This window comes from Anolis sagrei, chromosome 1 (genome assembly GCF_037176765.1).
Source record: "Anolis sagrei isolate rAnoSag1 chromosome 1, rAnoSag1.mat, whole genome shotgun sequence".
NCBI classification, from domain to species: Eukaryota; Metazoa; Chordata; class Lepidosauria; order Squamata; family Dactyloidae; genus Anolis; species Anolis sagrei.
The window spans coordinates 33,554,786-33,572,033 of record NC_090021.1 but is presented as its reverse complement, the minus strand read 5'-3'; the positions used below and the strand labels follow the sequence as shown (position 1 = coordinate 33,572,033).

The following is a 17,248-nucleotide window of genomic DNA, read 5'->3' as shown; positions in this document are numbered from 1 at the left end:
AATGTTTAGTTGGAATTTCTTTCCCTGCCATTTGAATCCATTGTTCTATGCCCTAGTCTCTACAAAAAATAAACAACAACTATCTTGCCACCTTCTCAATATGACATCCTTTCATGGTAAACATGTGCTCTATTAACTTTCTTCCAAGCTAACACATCCAGCACAGTAAGCTGCTCTTCACAGGGCTTGGCTTCTAGACCTTTTAGCATTTTGGTTGCCCTTCTTTGGACACTTTTGCTTGTCAACATTCTTCTTGAATTGCGGTACTGTGAACTAGACACAGTATTCTAGGTGATGTCTAACTAAAGCAGAATAGAGCAATACTGTTTACTTCCCTCAATCTAGACATTATACTTCTATTGATGCAACTAAACATTGCATTGATATCACACCACTGACTCATGTTCAACTTGTGGTCTACTAAGGGCCCTTCCAGACAGGTCCTATTCCCAAAGATCTGATCCCAGATTTTCTGTTTATCCCAAATTATCTGGCAGTGCGGACTCATATCATCTAGTTTAAAACAGAAACCTTATCAGTCATGATCTAAACCAACTTAAGTTCAGATTATTCTTACATATTATGCTTTAGTTGTGAACACCTGGTTTTGACATTTTTATCATGTGATCTTAATTAAAATAAACATGATATCAACATAAAGGGCAGTTCACATTAAAAAATTCTTGTTTTACACAAGTTACAATTAAGGAACTTTGCCCTTCTCGGTTTTCACCTGCTGGTAACATGTGATCTCTTCCCAAGAACTGCCACCTTCTCACTTTTCTAAGAACAATCCCCCCTGTGGGGATCTTGCTAACCTTAAGGGCGGCTTGATGAATCAACTCCAAAACAGTGTGGGAGGGGAAAACTTAAACATGGGCACATGCTGTCATTATGGCAGAGAAAGTCCTTAGACATGACTAACCACAGTAGCTAGAAGGGTGCCATTTAGCAAAACACAGACATACTTACAAAATATAGTTAAAAGGTTTTGTTGTGTGCATTAAAGCTTTCTTAGGAACTATAAATTATTGGAATCAGCCTACTTGCTGTTTCCTTTGCTGCTGTAATGAAAATATACGACGACCCTGTGGAAGCACGGTTGGTTTCTATACCCACGCTATTATTATTAGCAGCAGTGACAGTACATTTGCAAACAGATTCTCTCTCCCACCCCCAAAGCTAAATCCAGCCTTTCTTTCTGATTGCTCAGCTAGGCACAGGCTTCTTCACCAGCTTAGTGAAATAATGTTTAACCATCTGGTATGCTTAAAAGGAGGCAGGAGCTTCTGAAGCAATTAGGGCCATGTAGCAGTCTACTAATCTAATGGCTCAGCAGTAGCATGACCCAGAACAGCTGATCCGCAGGCTCTCATTACGGCAATTTCCAAATTCCTAGAATGGTTGAGTACACAACTCCAATTCTGCAGCCACAATAGACCCCCACCTGCCTTTCCCTACTGCTATCTATCAGCTTCTATCAATGGTGAACTAGAAATACATACTTTTTGTGCCCATGCTGGGTTGTAGGATCTTAGAAGTTTCAGCCCTCAAGGGTAATTTCTCAAAGCCCTGTGTTAAAATTACCAAGATGATTGTTCATGGAAGGGCGATATAAAAAGGATGGTGGCATTTTGTGGTGACCAATTTATAATCTAGAGTTGTGGATCTAAAACTGTTCCATATTCAGTTCTACATGTTCATGGCACTGTTACTGTGATCATATAGACCAGGGGTCCTCAAACTAAAGCCCGAGGGCCAGATACAGCTCTCCAAGATCATTTACCTGGCTCTCGCTCAGTGTCAACCTAAGTCTGAAATGACTTGAAAGCACACAACAACAACAACAATCCTATCTCATCAGCCAAAAGTAGGCCCACATTTCCCATTGAAACACCAATAAGTTTATATTTGTTAAAATTATTGTATTATTTTAAGTGTGGGGTTTTTTTTGCACTTCAAATAAGATATGTGCAGTGTGCATAGGAATTCATTCATGGTTTTTTTTTCCAAATTATAATCCAGCCCTCCAACAGTTTGAAGGATTGTGACCTGACCCTCTGTTTAATAAGTTTGAGGACCCCTGGTATAGACCATCCAAAAACCAGGGCGCTGCGGTAAACGACAGAGGTCTATGGCATATTGAGTGAACACTTCAGGATGACACGACCAGTCCTCTGGAGTTTAAGATAGCTTTTGGAGGTGGATACCTTAAGTCATTGGTTCTCAATCTGTGGTTCCCCAGATGTTTTGTCTTTCAACTCCCAGAAATCCTAATCCCTGGATGGGATTTCTGGGAGTTGTAGGCCAAAACACCTGGGGATCCACGGGTTAAGAACCGTTGCTTTAAGTAAGCTATAGCTACATTTATCCAGCTATGAATATAATGTAGGGTCTCACCCCATGTAAATAAATCTATAAACATATGTGAAGTTATCTTTTCCATTCATAGTGGGAGAAATACTCACCTGGCATTCTACGTTGCAGTAAAAAGCCTGCTTACATTTTCCACATTTGGACAAGCCTTCTCTCCTTTAGAGAAAGAGAGAGAGAGAAAAGAGAGAGATTGTTATTATACAATTTTCGTGCCTTTTAGTGATAATAAATGTATTTTTTTAAATGGTAGTCTTCAGCTATACAGCACACAAAGCAAGTTCTCTCAAAATGTAAATGGGCTGCAACCCCAATAATCCCTCTTCATTAGTGATACTGTGAAGTGTTAATGGGAGTTGTGGTCTGTTTCATCAAGAGGCAATGATTCTTATGAGGATTCAGAGGCAAGTAAGCACACTGATAGGGTGAAGAGTTTAGTGATAAACCACAAAGTAAGGTTACCCTGTTTCAATCCCTTTGTCATCATAAATATTGTAACTCTAAATCTGTTACTAGCTGCCTCGTATTGCTACAAGTTGCTCAAGATTAAATGCAACACAGCAGCAATTCTAGCATATTTGATGGCTAGGGTTGCCCTTTTACTTACATTGCATATATTTGTGATATCTCAAAGCAATTTTGATTTTAAAAAATTGTCCTTTTTCATTTAATAAAGATTATTTATCAACAGTTCAAAATCTGGGAATATATGTACTCAAATAAGGATTGAAATACATATCCTTATTCACATTTTATATGCCTTCTTACACAGGTCTTTATCAAAATGTTTTGAGGTTTCTTCTCTTCTCATGATCTCCTCTCTCTAGTACTGTATTATACACACCCTGTCATATTTTTAAATGGAGGGCCAAGACATCAAATTCTATTGTTATTGGCACACAAACAAAAACGCAATTTGTTTTGTAAATGTGAGAACTTTTCAGATATCAAACTGTGACAGCCTGAAACAACTTCCACAAAATCTATCTAATAATTATAAATGATGATAATAGTAGTAGCAGACAAATTCCCAAGCAGAAGAGTATGAAAAGTCCACAGTTCAGAAATAGCAACAAAACATGGATTCATTATTTCTGGTAGGAGCTGCAGTGATGCAATGGGTTAAGCCCTTATGCCAGCTGAACTGCTTACATGAAGATAGGTGGTCTGAATCTGGGAGACAGGGTGAGCGCCTGTCTGTCAGCTCCAGCTTCCCATGCGGGGACATGAGAGAAGCCTCCCACAGGATGATAAAACATCCGGGTGTTCCCTGAGCAATGTCCCTGCAGACAGCCAATTCCCTCACACCAGAAATGACTTGCAGTTTCTCAAGTCACTTCTGACACAATTTAAAAAATCATTTCCAATTTGCTATCCTGGTTTGTTGATTTGTAGTTTGTCAATATTCCCCAGACAAAATTAGAGACTTGGAATTCAGAATAAACTAGGAATAACATAGCTCCTCCCACTGTGTAAGAGAGAAGACAGAGATGCTCTCATTATAGCAATGTGAGCATAGGTCCATAACAATATTTGGTTGTTGTAAGTGAATAAGTGAATAAATCTGGAAAGGTGTGCCAAAAACTGTTGAATGTCATTCATTATTTCAAAATGTACTTTAAAAATGACTATACTAACATGTACTAATGGGGCAAGAGATGGAGTGAGGTAAGTAATTTGCCAAATTATCATGGTTATCCATAGTTTCCATAGTGTCCTTTTGGTTGTATTCTGAGCAGCATAATTAGCCAAATCTAATAAACAGTGTGCTATATTTGAACCTCAAATATGTTTAAGGTTCAACAAGTACTTTAAATTGGAAATATGTTCAAATGCTTCTTTCTTATGTCTGTCTAATACGGGGACAAACAAGATACTGCTTTAAAACAATCTATATCCCTGAAGACTAAAAGCTAGAGAAAGCAATTTAACACACTATGTTTCTTGCAGCTTAAGGCATCAATCTGCAGCCCCCTTCTAAGCAGTTTTTGATAACTGTCAAATCCTGCAGCTGTTTCGATATGCACCATCTCCCTTTGGGACATTTCTAGAGAATGGCTACTAAAAGTAAGTGCTCAGGTTCAGTTGCAAAGCACACTGCATTGCAGCAAAGCTACCGTGCTGTGCAGAACATCTGCAATGCAACACATTATATTTGAATGCAAGTATAAGGATTTCCCAATGGCTGAACTGCACTTGCTCCAGGATATATTTAGAAAACATTCTCACTTCTCTCCAAAATGCACTGCTAAATGTATGGTATTGTTGTGAAACTACTGTGTGACTTCTGCCAGTGGGACTAACACTATGGGTTTACCTTAAATGCAGTATCTCATTACAATGAGCAATGCTATCTTAACATTTCACACTAAATGAAGAAAAATGAACAGAGACAAGCAGATCAAAGGTAAAGTTTCCTGATGTGCAATGCATCTGGAAGATTAAAACATGGGATGATGTCTTTCTGATTATGATAAGCACAAGCATTTAGAGACTATGGGATTTGTATGCCTAGGGTTCTTCTCTGGAAATTTCTAGGTCCTCCAACTCTATAGTCAACATCAGTGAGAAGCTGGTCATAGGGTCATGCTGGAGGACCTAGTGATTTCTAGAGAGAACATGCTTATCAAATCCATGAATAATCAAATCCACAAAAGTTAAATCTGCAAATGTGGAGGACCAACTATAAACTCTTTTTGGATTCTTTTTCTCTCAGAAGTTTTTAAACAGAGGTTAGATGGCCATTTGTCAAAGATTTTTCAGCCATGGATTACTCCATAGTCAGGGAGTCTGATGAAATGACAGCTATGGTCCATTTGTGTGTGTGTGTGTCAGGAGCGACTTGAGAAACTGCATGTCGCTTCTGGTGTGAGAGAATTGGCCATCTGCAAGGATGCTGTCCAAGGGATGCCCAGGTGTTTTTCATGTTTCACCATCCTTGTGAGAGGCTTCTCTCATGTCACCACATGGGGAGCTGAGCTGACAGAGGGAGCTCATCTGCACTCTCCCCAGAGTCGAACCTCCAACCTCTCGGTCTTCAGTTCTGCTGGCACAAGGATTTAACCCATTGTGCCACTGGGGGCTCCTGCTGTGGTCCATTGCAACACTATATTTTTATGATTCTTTGCTATCTAAATAGGTTTACAGTCATATTTCCTTCAATTTCTTAAATTGTCAGCTTAAGCAGATGGTCTGTGTTACTTAATATAATTTGCAGCAATTCAGAATACTTTATAAATAAGATAAAATAAAATCAGTACAACCCTATGTGAGTGGAAACTGACCAATATATCTGGAAGATTCATTTCAACAATGCAATATCTCTCGATATATACTTACGTCCATGAATATGCTGTATGAGTGTGAAGAGCAAGATTCATACCATACAGGTTTAATTTGGTTTTGTGATTCATTTTACTGGCAAGTAAACTCTTCCATGACATTATGTAACAAAATTTGAAAAAAAAATCTGTTCTTGGTTTGAAAGTGGTATTTCCTGTTTAATATGCAGCCACCCCAAGTCCCTTCGGGGAGATAGTGGTGGGGTATGAATAAAGTTTATTATTACTTACTTACTTTGAAAGGAGTTATCATACTCCAGGAACTTCCTTTTTTGTTGAGACTCTATGAGATATTATTTACTGAAAAACTATAGCAAAATGTGCCTCAGGATGTCCCGCAAAAACAAAGTTTATATGTCGAAGGCTTTCATGGCTGGAATCACTAGGTTCTTGTGGGTTTTTTCGGGCTATAGAGCCATGTTCTAGAGGCATTTCTCCTGACGTTTCGCCTGCATCTATGGCAAGCATCCTCAGAGGTGTGAGGTCTCAGAGGTGTGAGGACCTCACACCTCTGAGGATGCTTGCCATAGATGCAGGCGAAACGTCAGGAGAAATGCCTCTAGAACATGGCTCTATAGCCCGAAAAAACCCACAAGAACCTAAAGTTTATATGGTTTATAAATTTTCCCATGTTTTATGATAAGACTAATTAGGAAATGGCATTTATAACCCAGGAACAAAAATCATGTAACATAGTGTTATAAGAAGAAAGTGCTATTCACGGCATAATCAATCAACTTCTTACATGTAGAAAGAATGGAACAAAAGTGGCTGCACTCCACACCCACATTTTCTAAAAATATGAGAGAAAACTGCAATACTCATCCTCACCCCTTCTGTGATAATAGAAACAGCACATTGAGAAATACTGCATCTCATGAACAGAGTTTTAAGCAGTACCAACAGACCCATGCACCACAGGCATGGTAATGCTACAAGAAATTATATTAACAGACCTTTCTAACTAGGTGAACTCAAGGAAGGCCTTAAGCACATTTTGGAAAGAACATTTTAAAATGACCTCAAGAGATAAATTGTTGAACTAAATGTCATGAAATCAATTTTGACTTCTGGCAACCCTATGAATGAGAAGTCTTCAAGTCTCCCTGTTCCCAACAGCTCAAGGCTGCATATTCAGGGCCATGGCTTTCTTACATGAATCAGCCCATCTTTTTTTCCTATTGCCTTCTACCTTGCTGAAAATTATTGTTTTTTCTAATGAATCGTGTAGTCTCATGATAAGTCCAAAGTATGACAGTCTCAGTTTAGTAGATAAATAACGCAATACAAACCCATTTATGATGCCCAGGCCTGAAAGATTGTGACCCATGAAATGTCGGGACCCATGAACATTGTCCTCCCAGCCCTGCCTTCTAAATTTTGCACTTTCCCTTAGCTCTATCTAGGAATTTGCACAAACGCCCTCTGAACTCAGAACTTTTATTGTGATATGTTTTTATTTTGTTTTGTTTTAATGCTGTCTTGTTGGGTTATGTTTTTAACTTTGTGCTCCCTGGGCTTGCCCCTTTGTAAGCAGCCCTGAGTCCCTTAGGAGAGATGGAGGTAAGGTATAAAAAATAAAGTTATTATTATATTATTATTATGATCCTGGTCTTTGGACCACCACTTGAGTAGCTCTACTCTAGATTACACAAAGTCTTTAATAATCTTTATCCAGGGAAATGGGTCTCTGGTAGTTCTGTGAAAGCCTGAGAATGTCACAACAGACATTAGTGATTTTCCGCTTTTGGTTTAAAAATTCATACACAAAGAAAAACCATGTTTCCACTTTTTTGACTATAAATATATGATTAAAGGGACATGGGGAATCCCTGATAAAACCAGAGTAGCCAAAGAGAAGAATATATATATATATATATATATATACACACACACACACACACACACACACACACTTATGTTTCTTCTTCCTTCTCAACCAAAGTAAGTTGCACAAAGTAACAAAAGACAGTATTCTGCAAGTCTGTCATCATCCCTGACAATTTGCCTGATTTATTTTCTGTATTTGGTTTATGGCATTTTTATCCTGCTTGTATTCTGGAGAATGCCAGGAGTCCATAATTTATTCATTTGTTGTACTTTTCACCTTTTCTTGATGTGGAATTGAGATGTCCAGGGTGCAAAATTTTCATTTCCCAACCACAATATTCTTTACTTTAATTGTAAAAAACAAAACAAAACCCAGAGTTAAGAATTTCTAAACCGAAAGCATGATGTGCTCTATCCTTCCTTCCATAAATCAACATTATAAAATAACTCTGGCTAGATCTACACTGCTATATAATGTAGTTTGAATCTGCATTATATGGTCAGTGTAGACCCATATAATGCAGTGTGAAGTGCATTAAACTGCATTATATGGGTCTAGGTAAAGATAAGACAATAAGTCTAGTTGAATCCGACTCTGGGGGGTGGTGCTCATCTCCATTTCTAAGCCGAAGAGCCAGCGTTGCCCATAGACACCTCCTAGGTCATGTGGCCAGCAAGACTGCATGGAGTGCCATTACCTTCCCACCAAAGCGGTACCTATCTATTCACATTTGCATGTTTTTGAACTGCTAGGTTTTGAACTGCTTTATGTTTGTTGTGGCACTGAATTCCTGCCAACTTGTAAGCCGCCTTGAGTCACCTTCGGGCTGAGAAAGGTGGGATATAAATACGGTAAATAAAATAAATAGATTGGCAGAAGCTGGGGCTAACAATGGGAGCTCACCCCTTTCCATGGATTTGAACCACTGACCTTCCAGTCAGCAAGTTTTACAGCTTAGCAGTTTAACCCACTGTGGCCCCTATATGCAGTGTAGACCCTATATGGGTCTACACTGCATTATATGGCAGCATAGATCTAGTCTCTGTCATCATCCCTGACATAAACATGGATCCTCACAATGAACTGCAATTGTTTCTGCATTATTATAATATAAAGCATTACTGCTATAGGAGTACTAAAGTGTTACAGTGGTACTTGTGAAAGGGTGTACAACACAATATACCCAGAGGACTCTAACTGAAATTCTAACTATTCTTACATGCTGACACATAATATCAATTAGGAGCAACAACCTGTTTAAACTGTACATCTCAAAACTCCATCAATTATACTGTAGAGAGGACTGTGTTTAAAGTGTGAGCAAGTATTTGTTCAAAATGATAAAATGAACCAGGACCAATCTTCAGTCACAGTCTTTCAGCCTAACCTAACCTATGTTGAGAATTTATTTATCGTGTCATCAGCAACCATTGTATTACAATTCTAACAGAGCAAAACAAACACAGAGATTAAAAAGAAAAGGAAAAAGAAGAAAGAAAGAGAAAAAAAACCATACAGATTTTGCAAAATTTGGTATTTGGTTAAATGTCCTTTGACCAGTATCTGGCCACTTGGAGTGCCTCTGGGGTTGCCGCAAGAAGGTCCTCCATCGTGCATGTGGCAGGGCTCAGGGTGCATTGCAGCAGGTGGTCAGTGGTTTGCTCTTCTCCGCACTCGCATGCCGAGGATTCCACCCTGTAGCCCCATTTCTTAAGATTGGCTCTGCATCTCGTGGTGCCAGAGCGCAATCTGTTCAGCGCCTTCCAAGTCGCCCAGTCTTCTGAGTGCCCAGGGGGGAGTCTCTCATCTGGTATCACCCATGAATTGAGGTGCTGGGTTTGGGCCTGCCACTTTTGGACTCTCGCTTGCTGGGGTGTTCCAGCGAGTGTCTCTGTAGATCTAAGAAAACTATGTCTTGATTTAAGTCGTTGGCGTGCTGGCTGATACCCAAACAGGGGATGAGCTGGAGATGTCTCTGCCTTGGTCCTTTCACTATTGGCTGCTACTTCCCGGCGGATGTCAGGTGGTGCAATACCGGCTAAGCAGTGTAATTTCTCCAGTGGTGTGGGTCGCAGACACCCTGTGATAATGCGGCATGTCTCGTTAAGAGCCACATCTACTGTTTTAGTGTGGTGAGATGTGTTCCACACTGGGCATGCATACTCAGCAGCAGAGTAGCATAGCGCAAGGGCAGATGTCTTCACTGTGTCTGGTTGTGATCCCCAGGTTGTGCCAGTCAGCTTTCGTATGATGTTGTTTCTAGCGCCCACTTTTTGTTTGATGTTCAGGCAATGCTTCTTGTAGGTCAGAGCACGGTCCAAAGTGACTCCCAGGTATTTGGGTGTGCTGCAATGCTCCAGTGAGATTCCTTCCCAGGTAATCCTCAGAGCTCGGGATGCTTGTCTGTTCTTAAGGTGAAAGGCGCATGTCTGTGTTTTAGATGGATTAGGGATCAGATGGTTTTCCCTGTAATAGGCAGTAAGAGCGCCTGTTGAGAAGAAAAGAATAGAGACAGGGGCAACCTATACTCCTTGGAAGAAAGCAAAAACACCCAAGTAACAACAGTTGGCAGTATCCAACAGGTGAGATCTACTGACAGAGCAGAAGAATTCAGTAGAATTGGGTGGAAACATCAATGCACTCTTAGAGGACAATAAGATGAAGCAAATGGAAATTTCATCACAGTGCCATTCATGATGCTAGCATAGCATTGGATTTGTGCAGGGCCCTGAATATCCCAAGTCAGATCTTTTTTGAGCCTGGAAGCCAAGCAAAGCCAGCCCTGGTTAGTGCTTGGAAGAAGCTTGCCAATGAATACCATGTGTTGTAGGATAAGTTCTTGTGGGTTTTTTCGGGCCATATGGCCATGTTCTAGAGGCATTTCTCCTGACGTTTCGCCTGCATCTATGGCAAGCATAAGAAGGAACTGGTAAAACCACCTCTCAATATTCCTTGCCTAAAAAATCCTTAAGAAATTCATGGGGTCACCATAAGTAGACAGGTGACTAGAAGGCTCATACACATGCAAAGTGATGGTGCTAAATAAACAAAAAAGTTGTTGGTGCTGCTGCTACTCCTGATCCCGCTGCCACCAGTAATTGTGTTTTTTCACTTGTTATGATTACTCCCTGCCCTATTTTTCTCTAGAACAGCTATTTATAGTGACAGTTTTGCCAAGCTCTGGCTGAGTTCAGATGTAAAGCAGAACTATGATTTAAGCTAACTACAGAGCCCAAGACGTGGTTTGATTTTCCAGACAAATAATAGGCAAATCACAGTTTAGATGCTCTTATCTGCATGTGATATCACCCACTGCTCAACCCTCAGATTTTTATCTTCACTTCCATCTTTTATGGTGGAACAGCCTCTAGACACAAACTAAAAGCCTTAATAGTAGCTTGTCAAATGTATGTGAATTCAAGCTTAGCAATAAACTACAATCAGCACTCCATATTCGCTGGGGCACCAGACCCTGAAAAGTGAAAAACTGTAAATAAAAATGTGTTATTTTTTCACATGAGAAAACACCTCCCTAGTAATATATAGGACCTTCAAGACACATAGATCCTCCAAGACAAAACTATAGGTACTCCACAACACTTCTACCACACTAAGGTCCACATTATCTGCTTTGAACTGGATTATATGAGTCTGCCCTGCGATATAATCCAGTTCAAAGCAGATATTCTGGATTTTATATGGCAGTGTAGAAGGGATTTAAGAGGTTGGATGGGAGACTACCAATGAATACCAGCCTATATTTCAGAGGAAGAACTCACAAAATCATCTCTGAGTATTCCTTGCCTAAGGAAAACCCTATGAAATCCAAAGTGTTGGCTTTAGCCTATAAAGACCTAAACAGTTCTGGCCCAGGCTACCTGTCTGAATGTATCTTTCTCTACAAACCAGCTCAGAAATTAAGATCATCTGGGGAGGCCCTGCTCACGGTCCTGCCTGCCTCACAAGTATGGTTGGTGGGGACAAGAGACAGAGCCTTCTCAGCGGTGGTCCCTCGGTTGTGGATCTCCCTCCCTAGCAACATCAGGTCAGCCCCCTGCCTACTAGCCTTCGGGAAGAGAGTCAAAACCTGTCTCTGGGAGCAGGCTTTCGAAAATCAAGGCAATGCAGTATTCCGAATATAGAATTATGTGCAATTTGTCCTTGGAATGGCCTTAGACCTTGAACTCTGGCTGGCATGTTTTTTACTTTGAATGTATTTTAATCATATATGTTGTAATTTTAAACTATTTTTAGGTGAATGCTGTTGTTTTTAGGCACTGTGCATGTGCCATTATAAGCCACCTTTAGTCCCCCTGCTGGGGTAGAGAAAGGTGGGGTATAAATATGCTAAATAAATAAATAAATTGTTTGGGTCACCATAAATTGACAGGTTACTTGAAGGCACAAACACACCACACACACACACACACACACACACACACACACTGCCCTGACTGTAAGTCACAAGAGAGCCAAAAGCAAAGTTTGGCTAAAGAAAAAAAAAACAGTCTCATGTAATGACTGAGCCTACCCTCATTTTTTTAAACAGCAGAAAACAGAAAATGTGGTTGTGTTTCTTATACTAATTAGAAAGCTTATTGGAAATGAGACAACAGTGCATAAATTGTAGTTTCTGGGGTGCACATGTTCCTCCATAATAATGTGATGGTGCAAACAAATGGAAGCAATTGTGTTTACTAGGGCAGCTAGCAGTCCAGATCAAAGCAAATGTAGCAAGCCTAGGTTTCTTGATTTCAAAGGCCACACACAGTGATGGAGCTATGTATAATTAAACAATGGAAGTAACTGTCTGACAGGAAGGGAGACCCGATTTAGATGGTAATGTTTCACAGGCTGAATTACAACTCCCATCACCCCTTGCAACTGACTGATAGCTAACATTGATGGGAGTTGGAGTCCAATGTTTGAAGGATCATATCCTCCCTACCTTTGAATTAAGCTCTGGTCTCAAACCACCCTGAACCCTTATGAATGCTGACGTTTTCTTCTGAAAGTCCAGATCACCTTGTCTGGAGCTGGATGAGGGAAAGAACACAGACTGAGAGATTAGGTAATGAGGACTTGGAGAAGCCACAATTTGACCTCAACAATTTTATGATGTGTAACATTTGAACGATTGCCCTAAGCTACTGAGTGAGACAAATAACAGTAAAATAGAGAGGGTCCCTTCTGCCCCATGAAATCTTCCTTCAGCACACAATCTTCCTCTCTAATATAGCCTAGTGTACCTGGTACTCTAGGGGTCTCCCATCCAAGTCCTAAGCAGAGCTGACCCTGATCAGCTTCCAAGGTCAGATAGTGCGTTGAGTGTTTTTTTATATATATCTCTGTTGAAATGCAAAACAAATGCTACTGAGATGGAATTTCCATCATCCTTTTGCCTCCAGTTCCAAACCTGAAAATCAAAAGTTTTTTAGAATGCATGGTCACACTTAGTTTCACTGGATTTATCTGCTCTGTTATGGTGGTCCCCAACCAAATATGAACCAGGGTTGACCATGCTTAGCTTCCAACATCGGATAGGATCCAAACCCTTTAGGGTGCTGAGACTGTATGTCTTTCTCTCCCCCACTGCCACATGCATACACACCTACTGATGCACATTCAACAACCACCTACAAGGTGAAAACAAGAAGACAGATGCTTTTTTGAGCTGGTATTCATTGGTAGTTTCCCATCCAAGTGATAATCAGTGCTGATCCTGTTCAGCATCCTAGATGAGACTGGATCTGGGGCCTTTGCAGTATGCACAACTCACAATACTGTGAGTCATTAGGGTTTGGTTCCAGGCCTGCTGTTGATACCAAAATCTGTGGATGCTCAAGTCCCATACTATACAGTGACATAGTAAAATAGTGTCCCTTATATAAAAAGACAAAATCAAGATTTGCTTTTGGGATTTGCCGGGGGGGGGGGGGGGGGGGAAGATATTTTTCAAGCTAGATAAAGATTTTCCACTGACATTAAGTCCAGCTGTTTCCGAGCCAGTGTTTTCCGTAGACAACACTGGCTCAAAGTCATGTGGTTGGCAGGACTGCATGGAGCACTGTTACCTTCCTGTCAGAACAGTACCTGTTGATCTACTCACATTTGCATGTTTTTGAACTGCTAGTTTGGCAGAAGCTGGGGCTAATAGCGGGGGCTCATGCTGCTCCCTGGATTTGAACCTGCAACCTTTCAGTTAGCAAGTTCAGCAGCTCAGCGGTTTAACCCACTGCGCCACGGGGTGCTTCCATTTTAAAGCTATGGATGGTCGAATCCATGGATACAGCAGGCTGATTGTGTATTATTTTTCTGAGATATTGCAGTCATTGATATTCATTATCAGTTTCTCATTCAAGATGTGACCAGAGCTGATCCTGCTTAGGAACCAAGATCAGACAGAATTTGTTGCTTTTAGTGTATTTACAGTTCACAATATGGCAATATCTTGTTGCTGAAACTATCTCCTGCACTGCCACATACATATACACCTGGAAGAAAGGACAATCTTATTGAGATATTAAGGCCTTTAGTACTCAATTGCAGTTTTCCGTGCACATTTTCTCCTACATTCCCAAATAATAGACACAACCAGCTCGAACAACCATGAGTGCATCTGCACTGTAAGGAGCCCTTGGTGGCGCCATGGGTTAAACCCTTGTGCCGGCAGGACTGAAGACTGACTGGTTGGAGGTTCGAATTCAGGAGGGTGCAGATGAGCTCCCTCTGTCAGTTCCAGCTCCCCATGAGGGAAACTCCCACAAGGATGGTAAAACATCAAAACATCCAGGTGTCCCCTGGGCAATGTCCTTGCAGTCTCCAGTTCTCTCACACCAGAAGCAACTTGCAGTTTCTCAAGTTGCTCCTGACATGAAAAAAAAACCAACAACACAGAAACATGGATGAAGCAGGACATGGGTGCATCTACGCTGTAGAATTAACACAGTTTGACACCACTTTAACTGCTATGGCTCAATGTTATGAAATCAATGGAGTTACAGTTCTACAAGGACTTGACTCTTCTCTGCCAAAGTCTGCTGGTGCCTCACCAAACTATAACTCCCAGGATTCCGTCGCATGATGCCATGGCACTTAAAGTGGTGTCAAAATGCATTATTTCTACAGCGTAGATGCACCCATGTCCTGCTTCATCCATGTTTCTGTGTGTATAGATGAAAATAATCAATGATAAGATTATGATGGGTTTTAATTCCGCATTGGATGATTCAAAACACAAAGAAACTGCATGCAAAACATGGCAAAGAAGTTGGAGAAAGGAAATGGATGGAAGCAGAACTCACACAATCACTTACAAACCCCGCATAGGGTGTGTTGTTCTTCATATTATTGTGTGCCTCCTCTCAGAACAACCCTATGATGGAGTTTTCTGTGGCTGAGAGGGTGAATTCATCTTCCACATCAGGCATGGGCAAACTTCAGTCCTCTAGGTGTTTTGCACTTCAACTCCCACAATTCCTAACAGTGTAGGTCAATGGTTTTCAACCTGTGGGTTGCCAGATGTTTTGGCCTTCAACGCCCAGAAATCCTAACAGCTTGTGAACTGGTTGAGGTTTCTGGGAGATGTAGGCCAAACCACCTGGGCACCCACAGGTTGAGAACCACTTTTGGTCATGTCAGGAGTGACTCCTGGTGTGAGAGAATTGGCCGTCTGCAAGGACATTGCCCAGGGGACGCCTGGATGATTTGATGTTTTTATCATCCTTGTGGGAGGCTTCTCTCATGTCCCTGCATGAAGAGCTGGAGCTGTTAGAGGGAGCTCATCTGCCTCTCCCTGGATTCGAACCTGCGACCTGTCGGCCTTCAGTCCTGCCAGCACAGGGGTTTAACCCACTGCACCACTGGGGGCTCCTGAGAACCACTGTCCTATGCTGTTAGGAATTGTGGGAGTTGCAGTCCAAAAACACCTGGAGAGCTGAATATTGCCCATGCCTGATCTACACTGTAGAGCAGGCCTGCCCAACTTGTAGCCCTCCATGTGTTTTGCTGGACTTCCGCTCCCAGAATTCCTCACTATTGGACAAGGGTGTTTGGGAATTGGCGCCCCAAACACCTGGAAGGGCTTCAGTTTATGCAGGCCTGCTGGGGAGTTAATGCAGCTTGACACCAATGGGGCTCAATGCTATGGGGGTTGCAGTTTTACCAGGCCAAACTATAACTGGCCAGGGTGCCAAGAGCATTGAGCAGGGAAGAAGAGTGTCAGCCAGGACGCATTCATCCCGCAGCAGCCCTTCACTTGAGATGGAGGATGCCGGCGCTAGGACCCGGGGGGAAATCCTGGGGCGCTGACGCCGCCCAGGCCGAGGCTTCCTGCCGGCCTCTGCTCCTTCCCTCTCCTCGCCTTCCTTGCCTTTACCTGGCGAAGCAGCCCTCGCAGTGGTTGCCCCTCTCGTTGACGGTGAGGACGCAGGTGAAGGCCGGGCAGGCGAAGAGCAGCTCCCCGGGGACGAAGCGGCGCCGGGCTCGGAGACCCCTGCCTCGGCCGGGGCTCTGGAAGCGCGCCAGACCCAGCTCCTCGCCTTCCTTTTCGGAGGAGCGCATGGCGCCGGTGCCGCCGAGGAGGAGGAGGAGGAGATCGAGGAAGAGAAAGAGGAGGAGGAGGAGGAGGCTGGCCCGTTGCTATTAATGGCGCGCCGTCACCCGCAGCGGCGCCTGGCCCCAGAGCCCAAGGCACATACATGGGCAGAGAGAGCGAGAGGGGCAGGCGGAGCAGCAGCAGCACCACAGCCAGCCGTCCACGGGAAGGAGGGCCGCGCCAGCCCGCTGGGTCCTAGAGCCCGTCCGCAGACATGCGCGCTCTAGGACCCAGCGTTTCCATCCCCGCCTAGGTCAAGCGTAGGCCTCGTCGGTAATAGTATGATAGCTGGGTCTGGAAGTGCAGAGCGTTACGGAGAGGCCGCATCGCTCCTTCGGGAGCGCAGTTTGTGGAAGAGAGCCTTAGCTAATGTAAGCCAGGCCGGAGACAGATACTATAGAAGGAATGAAGGAGTTCTTTAATTTATTTATTTATTTGTTTATTTACAGTTCTTATATTCCACCCTTCTCACCCCGCAGGGGACTCAGGGCGGATTACAGTAAACACATATATGGCAAACATTCAATGCCAGTTTGACAAACAACATTTAACACACAAATACACTGAGGCTATTTAACTTTTTTCTGGCCGCCAGGGGAGCTGCTGCTTTTCATCATCCATCAACGACACCGATGAAGTTCTTCCGCATTCCACATTCCCCGGAGTCTTTTTTCTTTATGGCCTCATAAATTAGTTAAATTTAGCCTCCCACACAAGGTGGTACCTTATTTTCCTACTTGACAGATGCAACTGTCTTCCGGGTTGCAAAGGTCGACAACGGGCTACACAATGGCTGGACACCCACTCCAGCCCGGGCTGGCTTCGAACTCATGACCTTTTTTTGGTCAGAGTGATCTTAATGCAGCTGACACTCAGCCAGCTGCACCACAATCCCGGTGAAGCCCTTACCCTAACCCTTACCATAACCCTTACTCTAACCCTGAACCGTACCGTAAGCCTAAGCCTTTACCCAAAACCATACCCTAACCTTTACCCAAACCCTTACACAAACCCTAAACCTTACCCTAACCAAAACCCTAACTCAAACCCTAAATCTTGCCCTAACCCAGTGTTTCTCAACCTGGTGGTCGGGACCCCTGAGGGTAG

The 17,248-nt window shown here is 42.5% G+C and overlaps 1 protein-coding gene across 1 annotated transcript in view; it reads right to left on the bottom strand.

Moving 5' to 3' along the window:
- Nucleotides 1–16,196, bottom strand: part of SMYD2 (SET and MYND domain containing 2) — a 54,513-nt gene extending 38,317 nt beyond the window's left edge. Inside the window, exons 1-2 of the mRNA XM_060754282.2 lie at nucleotides 15,923–16,196; nucleotides 2,469–2,532 (exon numbers count right to left, since the gene is read on the bottom strand). Coding sequence (XP_060610265.2) covers nucleotides 2,469–2,532; nucleotides 15,923–16,107 — 249 coding nt within the window. The 5' untranslated portion in view covers nucleotides 16,108–16,196. The remainder of the gene's footprint in view (nucleotides 1–2,468; nucleotides 2,533–15,922) is intronic.
- Between the last annotated feature and the right edge of the window lie 1,052 nt (nucleotides 16,197–17,248).